General features: G+C 45.9%; 2 protein-coding genes across 4 annotated transcripts in view; both read right to left on the reverse strand.

The window, feature by feature from the left end:
* Positions 1-2,299, reverse strand: LOC147442433 (uncharacterized). Its single transcript, XM_086529663.1, has one exon. It carries the CDS (start codon positions 1,173-1,175, stop codon positions 741-743), a length of 435 nt encoding a protein of 144 aa, XP_086385789.1. The 5' UTR covers positions 1,176-2,299; the 3' UTR covers positions 1-740.
* A 4,982-nt stretch (positions 2,300-7,281) lies between these two features.
* LOC147442434 (DNA binding protein) overlaps positions 7,282-12,165 on the reverse strand; it is an 83,625-nt gene continuing 78,741 nt past the window's right edge. The window contains exons 8-11 of one of the 3 annotated variants that reach the window (XM_086528600.1): positions 11,241-11,378; positions 10,789-11,106; positions 8,588-8,703; positions 7,282-8,514 (exon numbers count right to left, since the gene is read on the reverse strand). In XM_086528600.1, the coding sequence (XP_086384726.1) occupies positions 8,420-8,514; positions 8,588-8,703; positions 10,789-11,106; positions 11,241-11,378 (667 nt within the window). In that variant the 3' untranslated portion in view covers positions 7,282-8,419. Of the gene's footprint in view, positions 8,515-8,587; positions 8,704-10,788; positions 11,143-11,240; positions 11,379-12,165 lie in introns of those variants that run through there. The other 2 variants (XM_086528599.1, XM_086528601.1) reach the window with 2 other exon arrangements.

The following is a 12,165-nucleotide window of genomic DNA, read 5'->3' on the forward strand; positions in this document are numbered from 1 at the left end:
TGAAATGAAATGAAATGTTATATTAACATCTTCAAAAGGCCAAAGTGATCTCTGTGATCTCGCGGCTCATTAGAGCCAAGGCTTCAGTACCACGTGCTATTGTACGATCAGAGCTAGCTGCCCCCCCACTGGTGGTTGAGGCGCTCACTAGATCTGTCTCCTTCATACACCGCATGTAGGAACTTCCCAGCAACAGATATGCACGCCTTGCACTTGAGTCCTCTCCATACAGGGAGATACAACATGCTGGTATGGGAAGATGACGTCATGGTTTCAGGTGCATGGGTTCAGCAGACAGATTGCCTCCCTTCAGTACTCACTGGATGCACCCTCTCTGACTCTTACGCAGTCCGAGATCACCAAGCTCATTCGCCAGGACTTGACTCAGCTAGACATCACGAGGACATGGATACAGCCAGTACAAGAGTTGGACACGAAGATGGCTTTCTACAGAGAGCATCTCCTCCAGCTTACGGAGGATGGGTTCGTGACGAGGCCTAGATACATGGACATCCACTTGTCTCATGGGATACGATGTGCTATTGGCTAGATACGCACATCTTCACACCAACTGCGGATCGAGATTGGGAGATACAACGGAAGCAAAGGCCAAGACATGCCCTCGTGTGACAACGAGCCTGAGACAGAGTTGCACTACACATGCCATTGCCTTGTCTACTATGAGATACGAGGCCGCTTCTATTGCTTGTTCAGAGAGGGCTTTGGACCATTCTCTAGAGTCATGCGATACGAGGATCAGAGATGATCATCCGTACCTGCTCCTTGATGACCTTGATCTCATCTATCACCGAGGGCTGAAATTCTTTTTCTTCCAATCCATTGCTTACTCTATCCGCAAGCTCTCGCTTGAGGGCTGTGACCTCTTCTCTAAGTGCTTGTGAATCCGCCTTAAATGCTTGTAGCTCTGCGTGCAAGTCCTCTTTCTCCTTCCATTGCGCGCCTTCATTGAGAAACATTTGAAGAAGGTTGGCCTTCTCTTTCCACCATCTCTCCGTCTCTGCTTTCCATTCTTTCATCTCCCTTTCCAATTGTGTTATCCGCTTGTTTGTAAGCACAAAAGTTGCCTTCGTATGGGGCTTACATACTAGCGAAGCGCTCATGGCCTCCATTGGCGATGCGGGTATAGCTCGATACTTTGACTCGGTTGAGTCCATGCGGACAGGGCACACTAGAAACCAATCCAAAAACAAGGATAGGCGAGCGAGGGTATATCCTCCTCAGCTCGACAAGCCCACCACGACTTACAATACAAAATGGTGAGGGACCGGAGTACACTGGCTCACCCAACTACTAACATACAAAGATGTGGGTTCATGGTCCACTCAAGGAATCAGCATAACCTCCAAAACAGCTCGACGCTCTGGCTCGGTAGAGTCCAGGCGGAGAAACAAAATACCACAACCTGATGCGGGTGTATACATCAACTCAGCCCATTGCGGGCGCTCAGCCAGTACCACCAAAGTCACAGAGGCTCAGCCCCTTGGTATTATGCTGTTGTCACCTGTACCTGCCAATAGAAACCAAACCACGCAGTTCTTGTTCACATACCTGTAGCTATTAATAGCAAACAGCACTCGGCCCCCTTGTTGGGTCAGCCAACAGCGAGAAGACTTCCAACCTGCCCAAGCCTCGCTGGTTCCCTGCGGGTACCGAACCTGCTGTGCCTCACTGTATCCACGCAAAGCCCCTGCGCAGTAGCCTGCAAGTAGGCAGTGCCAACAAAGTGGATCTTCACTTCGTGCACAACAGGGATGGAACAACCATCAAGGTGCTGCAAAGCCCACTCATGTGCAGAAATGGAGGCCACAGTTGGAGACGCACACCAAGAAACAGCAGGGTTTCTTTGAAAACAGAGCAGCCCAGGGGTAGGCAATGACGTTCTGCAGCAAAACAGAGGACCTGTTGGCACTGAACTGACGGTTTGAGCTGAGCAAGGGTACTGGCGCCAGGCTGAAATACGAAGTAGCAGAGGCGGCCTTGTAGGATCCCCAGGTCACGGCTCACCAAACCTGAAACAGCGCTGCTGCAAGTGCTTAGAAACCCCAAGGAGAAACGCTACAAGGTACGCGCAGACTTCACGGAGTGTGCAGAAACCCTAAAACTCGTTCGAGAGAGAGAGGGAGAAATGAAATGAAATGAAATGTTATATTAACGTCTTCAAAAGGCCATAGTGACCTATGAGACCAGAAAGATACAAGGTGGTGGATCTGATACAAAGTCACAGTAACAAAATAACCTAACAACAGTACAAAACAAAGATATATACTATGGGATCCTAGATTGGTCGATGTGAGCTAAGCAAAAATGGGCGGCTTGTTGGGATAGTTGAATCACAAAAGATCTAGCATCGGTCGTTGGCGAATCTCATCAATTTCCTCCATGGTTAGTAGTTTGACCGGGCGTCGTGCATGCTTGGCCAGCGTGCTCCGAATCTTCTGACGCAGCCTCCGTCGATGCTGTGTAGTCCTTCGCAGTCGTGCGCGCCTGGATTTCCCCAGTTCAATCGATCGGTCGATCAGTGTGCCTCTGGTGTGAGACGAGGGGGAGCTCTGCTGTGGGAGTGACTCTTGCGGCTGTCCCGTGTCTGCTCTGAAGAAGTCTGTGATCCGTCTTTGAGACTGGCTAGCCTCGCCATTCATCAGGCTCTCTCTATGTCTGCGCAGCTCGAGCAAGAACAAACCCAGGCATCTCTGATCTTCGTATCCCATTACTCTTGAGAGTGGTCCAAACCCTCTCTGAACAAGCAATGGAAGCGGCCTCGTATCTCATAGTAGACGGGGCAGCGGCATGTATAATGTAGCTCTGTCTCAGGTTCCATGTCACACAAGGGGCATGTCCTGGCCTCTGTTGGTACTCCGCTGTATCTCCCAATCTCAATCCGCAACTGGTGAGACGATGTGCGTAACTGGCCAATAGCACATCGTATCCCATGAGACAAGTGGGTATCCATGTATCTGGGTCTCATCACAAAACCATCTTCCGTCAATTGGACAAGGTGGTCTCTGTAGAAAGCTATCTTCGTGCCCAATTCTTGTGCTGGTTGTATCCATGTCCTCCTGGTGTCTAGCTGGGTCAGGTCTTGGCGGATGAGCTTGGTGATCTCCTACTGTATAAGAATGAGAGATGGTGCATCCAATGAGTACTCGAATGGTGGCAGCCTATCTATGCTAAACCCATGCGCCTGAAACCATGATGTCATCTCCCCATACCAGCATGTTGTATCTCCTTGTATGGCTAACTGTCGAGAGGACTCAAGTGCTATGCGAGCATATCTGTCTCTAGGAAGTTCCCATGTGCGGTTTATGAAGGAGATTGATCTGATGAGCGCCTCCACCACTAGTGGGGAGACCGCTAGCTCTGCTCGGATAATGGCCCGTGGTACTGATGCCTTGGCTCTAATGAGTCGCGAGATCATGGAGACGAGAGGTTTCTCCATGTTCCCCCATCCGTCTGTGCGACCCGGCCTCCCGTGGTGATCCAATGAAGGTCCCCATATCTCAGCCCCGTAGAGCAATGTTGAAACCACCAAGGTGTCATAGAGCCAGAGCTTCGTCCGGGGCTCCTGAAACTGAACCTGCGAACACATCCTCTCCAATCCACCCAATGCTGCGTGGGCTCTAGTCAATCTAGTCTCTGCTGCTCTTCTGAGTGAGAATGTACGTCCGCTAAAAACCACTCCAAGGTAAGTGTAAGCGTCTGTGTACTCCACAGTCTCCTAGCCGTATGTGAATGTAGGTGCTGACCTCCTGATCCACTGTGGAGTGGTATTAAACACCATAACCTTGGTTTTACCAAGGTAGACAGACAAACCACTTTCGTGGGCAAACGTATGCAAAGCATCCAATTCACGTTGCATTCCCTCTGGGGATTCGGAGATCAACACAATCTCATCAGCATATAACAAAAGTGGAATCCATGTCCGTGTCAACTGTGCACCTTTATCCCCATCGCTGTCAATGTAGTCAAAAACCTCATCCACATACATACCGAAAAGAGTAGGAGAGAGAGGGCAGCCCTGCTTCACCCCAATAGTGGAGTGAACCGGTGTAAAAAATCCCTCCGGGGTGCGTACATGCCCTACTACTGATCTGTACAATGCCATGAGCCCCCAAATGAGCTTTGTGGGTACTCCCATCTCCTGTAATCTGTGCATCAATCTAGCTCTGGGTACTGTGTCAAAAGCGTTGCGGAAGTCCACAAAGCTACAATAGATCCGTCTCCCATGATATCTACCTTCCTCGATGATGGCCCTGAGTGTCAAGATATGGTCAAGAGTAGAGAAGCCTCTCCTGAACCGTGCCTGCCCGGTTGCACGCATTCCTTCCCTCTCTGCCCATCTACTCAGCTGTTGCTCAAGAATGGATGCATACAACCATGCCAGTGTGTGCCCAATCATAATAGTGCGATAATTCCCAGGCTCCATGGGGTCTTCTGACTTGAAGATAGGTACGATCGTAGATAGGCTCCAAGTGTTCGGTAGGCCCTCACACATGGCACGGTTAAACATAACTGCTAGAAGCTTTGCTAGTAGGTCTTTGGCATGCATGAAATGCTCAGCGACTAAGCCATCATAATCGTATGCTCTCCCAGTCCTCATCCTATCAATAGCTTTCTTCACCATCTCAACGGTGAAGAAAGCACATGTGTGTGGGCATGGGTCGGGGGGGTTGGGGAGGGGCAGTTGTCCACGTACTGTGTACAAAGATGATGCGTATTGACCCCAGGTCTCTGTGGAGGAAATAGCGGGGGGGGGGACTGCTCATGAAAGAGCCTCCACGCCTCACGCGAGTCCTAACTCAAGAATAGCTGATATAGATCCTGCTCAAGTTGAGCCAAAAAAGCCCTCTTCTTCCGCCGAACCAGGCGTCGAAAGTCAATCTGTGACTGTCTGTGAGTGACGTCCCCCAAAACAACCTCCCTTTGAAGTCTGGCTCTAGTCTGGTGGCACTCCTCATTGTACTAGCTGTTCTGAGCCATGCTCCCTGATCGGCGGCTTTTCTCAGCCTGGGTGTGTGGGTATGCTTATGTTGCTGCCTCATGTAATGTCTGTGTCAGTATAGTAGGTAGCTCCTCCAGAGGTCGCCCCAGGTCCTCAGTGCATAGGCGTCAGTAGATCCCGTCCATGTATACAAAATCCGTCTCCCATGTGAATGTGTAGCGAGTAGGGGCTGCTACCCATGTCCTGTGTGCTATACTGAACTGGAAAGAGATGGTCATCGACACCAGAGCATGATCTACTGCTACCCCGACCGGTCTAAGCCCAATTGTGAGATCCTGGATACTAGAGATGAGATTCGGCCGTGCCATGACATAGTCCATTGTGTTGGCTCCCAACCTGTGTGGGAAGCATGTAAAACCTCCCGCAGCAAGAAATCTTTGTAGGCCGTTCAAGATGGCCAATCCATGTGCAGTGCCCATGTCTATCAAGTGTCGCCCATACTCAATATATTCCACATCGTGTGATAATCTGGACAAGCCCGTCTCCACAACATCTAGCTCTCTTATCATCTCTTCTGAAGTATCATAAAACATTGCCTGGTGATGGACAGTCCTAGCATTGAAGTCCCCTAGGATGATAATGTCACCATCCCGAGAGAACTCCCATATGTCATCATCCAAAATAGAGAAAGGGGACTCTCCTCTGGGTCATACATAAACTGATGTACTCGGGGGATGTCTTTAAGACCGCAAATTCTCACATGTAAAGCGCGCACCCGTCTCCGTTGCTCCTCATCTAGTGTCTGATTAATGATAGTGGGTGTGGACGTGGGCGTTATCTCCTTGCCTTTTCCTTTCTTGGCCACCCTTGATCCATTTTTCGGCTTCATCCGCCTTCTGTTGAGTTTTCGTAAGAACATCCACCCAAGAAGTTGTCATTTCTTTGTGTTGCTCTTCTCCCTCTTTGATGGCCCGTACTTGCTCCTTGATTGTGTTGATTTCTTCGATTATTGAGGGTTGCAGTTTGCCCTCTTCCAGTGTGTTTCTTGATCGTGCTTCGGTGAGATCTTTCATTAGCGACGCAATCTCTTCCTCTTAAGTCGTCACTCGGTCTTCCAGCGTACTTATCTTGCTCTCTTGGATCAGCTCACGCCCTTCGAGCATGTTTATTGTGCCAAAGAGATTGCGGTTCATCTTGGTAATGATCTCTGTCATTTCCTCTTTGCACTTTTGAATGGCATTCTCTAGGGGGTCCGCTTTGTCGTTCAGCTTCCTCATGCTTGATCGCCGTCTACCAAGGAGTCACTAAACGTATGTGTGCACCCACACTAGCAACGGGGACAGTAGTTGGGCGAGTGGGGGAGCGTGAGGCGATATGGCAAGGGAGGGGGGAGCGATAGAGAGAGAGAGAGAGAGAGAGAGAGAGGGGGGGGGGGGGAGAGGGAGTATCAAAAAGAAATAAAATTATATATTAACTTCTTCAAAAGGCCAAAATGACCTATGAGACCAAGCTGATACAACATAGTGAATCTGATACCATGAAAAAAAAAAATTGACTTCCTACGCGTAGAAGAAGGGGGGGGGGGGGGGGGGGGGGGGGGGGGGGGGGGGATAATACGCATAGAAGCAGAGAGCAGGGCTAGAGGGGGGGCGGGGTTGCAAAGGCAGCGCGAGGGGATGCAAGGCAACGTAGGGGTAGAGAGAGCGGGAGCGAGAGGACAAGGCAGCGAGCAGGAGGAGGCGCGAGCAACACAACAAGGCGAGGGGGGAGGCACAGCAGCACGGGCGAGAGAGAGAGAGAGAGAGAGAGAGAGAGAGAGATTGAGATTTTTAGGCTGATATAGTTTGCTCCCACATATCACGACTATGTCCTCTACAGTGGTGGGAGTGCAGAGGTGTTACCAAATAACGAAGTGCAAACACTCGAATCCACAGGACGAGAGAGAGAGAGAGAGAGAGAGGTTCTCTCTATGTGTGTTTAGAGAAGAGAGAGGCGTTCTGTTGCCGCTGTTGCGCATTGGAGAAGTTGAGGACTCTAGGTAGCGGGAAAGGGGAAAAGGGGGGAGAGAGAGAGAGAGAGAGAGGCCATCAATTTAAAATTAGAAAAACCAAAGATTTTTCATTGTATATGGACTAAAATTTTCTCATCATGCACAATATTTTGGTTGATTTCTACCATAACACCTAACATTCAACTCATTATAACACCTTTTCATAAAACAAAAGACCCCAAACATGGTTAGAAAGAACTTTGAGAGAGATTTATAAACATCTTCAAAAGGTCTAACTCGGTATATGAGACAAATCAATGGACATGAGATATATTCAATCGTTCCAAGAAAGCAAAAGCTGAATTGAAGATAAAGACTAGCTGAAGCGAACTAATAAACTAATGCTAGGACTCGATGAGGGATGTATAGTGAGTGGTGACCATGGATGGAGGCAAGATGGAGCTCTATTGCTAGGTGCTCAAAATGAGAAAGGAATTTTTATATTAACGACTTCAAAAGGCCAAAATGACCTATGAGACCAAAAGGTTACATCCATGTGTGACTAGTGCAATGTTCAGGTAACTTGAAAATAAAAATAAATTAGGGTACCTAGAGTGATAGGTATGTTAGCGTACCCTACATCTTCATCATCATCATCCTTAACACATATGGAAAGAATGAACGATCCTGTGGAAGTAGAGATATCTAGGTCTCTTGGTAGTCGTGAACATCTCGCTCGATTGAGGTTGCTCTATCCAAAATGACTCCTGTGGATGATGAAGGCATATGGTGGTGTGCCACTGCTAATGACTTGATTTTAGCAACTCCTACTTTGTCCTAAGGATAGGAAAAAATCCATGTCTGTGCTTTGCCTAAGTGTGCCAAGTTGCTGAGGTCTCCTCTCTCGCAAGATGGTTGTCTGACATCGTTGGCGTTTTCAAAGAAAAAATCAACATGTTTGGTCCTCAAAATGCATAATCTGTCTCAACGGCCCAAAACCACCTCAAAAGACGCAATGATATCTTCCTCTGATGTCATAGTACACTGTACATCGGCAAATGTAGTGTTCCTCTGTCTCGAGCACCCTCACAAAGCTGGCAAACTCTATCCTCCATGTATTGGGAAAGGACAGAAGTACAAAGTAACATGTGGTCCTGTGGCAAGGGGTTATCCATGGGACACTAGGATACAAGATAATGGTATATGAAAGAAGGAGGGTGGGGGGGGGGGGGGGGGGGGGGGGGTTGGTTAAACATTTATATGCTACAATCACGAAGTGTGTCAAGCTGACTAGCTCCATCCTATGTCGAATTGGGGGTGTAAGATCGGGTTCATGGGTGGGTTTGGTGTAAGGGCTACACGTATGATCCACATAAACTCCTTGCCAGGAACCCATCGTATATATGAGGTCTTCACCAGATGAAAAGATAGAGCAGACTCCAAGGAACCAAATGAGCTCAAAGCTGGCTCTACATTTGCTTTGAATAAACTAGAGCATGGACACCTCCTGCCACTGAGATGATGTTACAAGCTGGATCTATTGCAATACATTTGACAGGTTCATCTGGCACAACAAGCTGGAATGAGTCATCTTGATGCATTCACTAACAACAAGAGAACACCAAGTACAATTCTACCTTTTGATTGCCTAAGAGTCCCCATAACTACGCCACTCATCGTATCCCATAGAAGAACATGGCCATCATTTGTTCCAGCCAATCCCAATCTCTCTGATATCTCCACAGTACAGATCCTGCAATGCTTGGTTTTAGGTTAATTTACACCACAAGAGATGAAAATAATATGATCGATTTGATCTTTTTTATGCTCAATAATATGCACAAGCAGAAAAGAAATGAAATGAAAGGAATTTTTTTATTTACGTCTTTGAAAGGCCTAAACGACATAAAACCAGAAAATTACATCCTTGTCAAATAATAAAACTCTCCAGTATATAAAATACAAAAGACTACGGTAACAAACACTAAAAGTAAACAAAGAAGTGAAATACTAGAGCCAGCCAGTAGCAATCTCTGAAAGTCTCATCTCCTAGTGGGCTCCACTGTAAGTACCATCACATAAACTCTCAGAGATCCAGCTGCGATCACTATAACAACAAACTCATGGCATCAACTCATCCTCTGTCAAAAAACTTTGTAGGAGCTGCCCTGTGCTTCTCAAAAAATGGCCTGATGCAGCGATGGTAAATATATCGGTGGTGTGATCTGCAAGAGGGATGACGGCACAGACCTACTAATCTCTGTAGCTGTGTCCAAAAGAGTCCCATGAGCTGAACAGTGGTGTCCTGGGGTCTTGCTGAGAGCTGTTGTTTTGGAAGAAGTCTGTTACCTGCCTTGGATGGTCCTCTGCTAGAGCATGTTGAACTCCATAACAAAACATGTATGTGCTTGCATAACTCCAGCCCAGCAAGAATAACATAAGGTATCTGCGATCACTATAATGTGTCACCATCGCAAAAGCCTGAACCCCTCCCTAGAGAGACAATGATCTTGTCCCCTTATCTCATAATATACAAGGTAATGACATATGTAATGCTCCTCCCTCTCTGGCTCTAAGCCGCATAGCAGGCATATCTGCTGCTTCGAAGGTGCCAATAATATCTACATGTCTCTATCTACAACTGACAGGAGGAGGTGTGAAGCTGACCTCTGTTAGAGTTAGGGCATCTCTCTGGATCCGTCTAGTCGGTCCCAACATCTCCTACGGGCAGGTGATAGGGAGGGAGTGAGAGCTGTTTTGTGGCTATGCCCAACTGGAGTGAGGTAGTTTCTCCAGCCACGTGTAGCTTGGGGTTTTTGGTTCTTGTAGCCATGTAGGCTCTTGCAACTCCAAAGGATTTTCCCTTGCCTTCCGGGTGGTTTGTGGGTTCCTTTTTTTAATCTTCCATATATATTGACCTATTCGTCGTCGAGGGGGCAGCTATCTGGGTCGGGCAACCAGGGCGTTACAGTCTACAGTGAGTAACCTCTTTGGAAATTCTAAATATAGTCCTTTCCAGCAGCCTCCATTTTCATAGTACAGAGAGAGATATCATGGAGGTTGATTATCTATACCCAATCCTTGATAGCCAATTTGTAGACAAGGTTGCATTCCAAACTCGTAATTATTATTCTTCCCATACCGTACGATAAATATGCGTACTGGTATTAGTACTTAACGTAATAGTTGTTACTTCTACGCACTCGTCAATACACATACATGCGTGTATACATGCATGTATATTAGATCGTAGACATGTATGTATATATGCATACGTATGCATGTATGTGGTGTGTATGCATGCATATTTACATGTATACAACCATGCCTAAGTAGACATGTACGTCTATTTATAATCAGTATGTCGGTGTGTATGCATGCATGTTTACATGTATGCAACCATGCCTAAGTAGACATGCACGTCTATTTATAATCAGTACTTAACATATTTTTCATACTGGTAGCGACTACCCATACTGTACAACGGTTTTTATCGTACCGTATTTATCATACCTATCCACCTTGTTTGTAGGCACCCCAATTTGGCACAAATAAAAATTATCGGCTAGCACTCATTGCATGAAGCTATACAGCATGAAATTCTGAGGTTGAAGCGCCAATAAGTGGAAACTCAATGATGCCATGCTGATCAAGATTATAAACTAAGACGTCTTATAGTTCTCATAACAGCATTTTCTTATATAACAAGAGACATTGGGAAAAAAATTGTTCTCACATCGACTATTGAAGACTCTTGTCGTGGCTTGACCTCTAGTGCTTTTAATTCATTTCAAACAGTTAAAACAAAGCAAACCTTTAGAAGTGCAATAAAGCTTACCTTTGCAGTCGATCAAGATTGAACATAACAGAATTGCCATCTCTTTTCAAGACCTTCAAACTCCAGCTTTTAGATACACTTTGCCCAGCATAATCTTGAGGTGCTACACCATGGCAACTCAAGGTGCTGATGAGAAAAGAAGCAGTCACGTGCTCAGTAACAATACTTCCAGCTTCTGCCTGGTCCAGCATCCGAGAAACTTCAGTTGATTCCTCACAGTCACTGTGGACAATCAAATCCATCTTTAATATGTGCAGCTGTGAAGGTGCCTCCACTGATAGCTTTAAGCTTTTGAGGAGTTGTCGACTAACAAAATTCCTAGCATAAAATAGGGCACCATCAATGAACCATCACCTTGAGAAAAGAAAAACAAACAGTTGACACCAATTTTAGAAATATGATTTGTTAGCTTGATACCAAATTATTTGACAAAGGGTGGTGAAATAACATACCAAATGGCTATCAAGCCTTGGTCATCACAGCCAACAATAATCGAAGGCAAGGTTGATACTATAGATAGTTGAATAATGCAGGAGGATGGATCTCTATCAATCACAGGTAATGGTAACATAAAACTCTCCTTCCATGATCTGCAAATAAGCATCATAAGTTAAAACCGAGTACAAACAGTAATGCAACAATGAAGTCATCTGATATGTCCAACCTTGGATAATTGCACTATTTCTTGATTTGGAAGTCTAGTCGTTTTCTATGGATTTTTTCCATCTTTCTCACAAGTTGAGAAGAATAGCCTGGAACATTATATGCACTTTTCTCTCATTCTATGGATTCCTAACTTAAAGTTGTAATGATCCTTGTGAGGTCAATGCTACAGAGTTCTGACAATTTGTTCATTCTCTACATGACTTGGTTAACACTTAAAGATACCCTCAATTTGCTATGTATTTCTAGATTCAGTTTTATGAGCAACCTCAGCAAGCACCTAAAAAAATACTTCACTATGTCACATCACTGAAATTTGACCAGGGTATATCTTTTGTTGGTGGTGATATTCTTGCTGGCTATGGTGGATTGGTTGTGTTCATGCTTGAAGATGCACTTCTACTTATTGTCTTCTCTATAGTTCTTAACTCATAGGATCTCAAAAGCAACAAACCACTACCTCTTCTTCTACTTAAGCTGAGTATCAATCTTATTTTGATACTACCAAGGAAATTTTTTTGCAGGCAATGGATTACCTTGCTATCCCACCATTATCTCCTACCCTTACCAATACTCCGATTCTCAGATTGCTATTACTTTAGCGCATATTCATATTGTTTGTGGACAAACTAAGCAAATCAGCATTCACTGCCACTTTGTAAGGAACTATGATGAGGATGATTATATCAACTCCAAAGACAATGTTATGAACCT

This window comes from Adiantum capillus-veneris, chromosome 14 (genome assembly GCF_014529385.1).
Source record: "Adiantum capillus-veneris isolate H3 chromosome 14, ASM1452938v2, whole genome shotgun sequence".
Lineage (NCBI taxonomy): Eukaryota > Viridiplantae > Streptophyta > Polypodiopsida > Polypodiales > Pteridaceae > Adiantum > Adiantum capillus-veneris.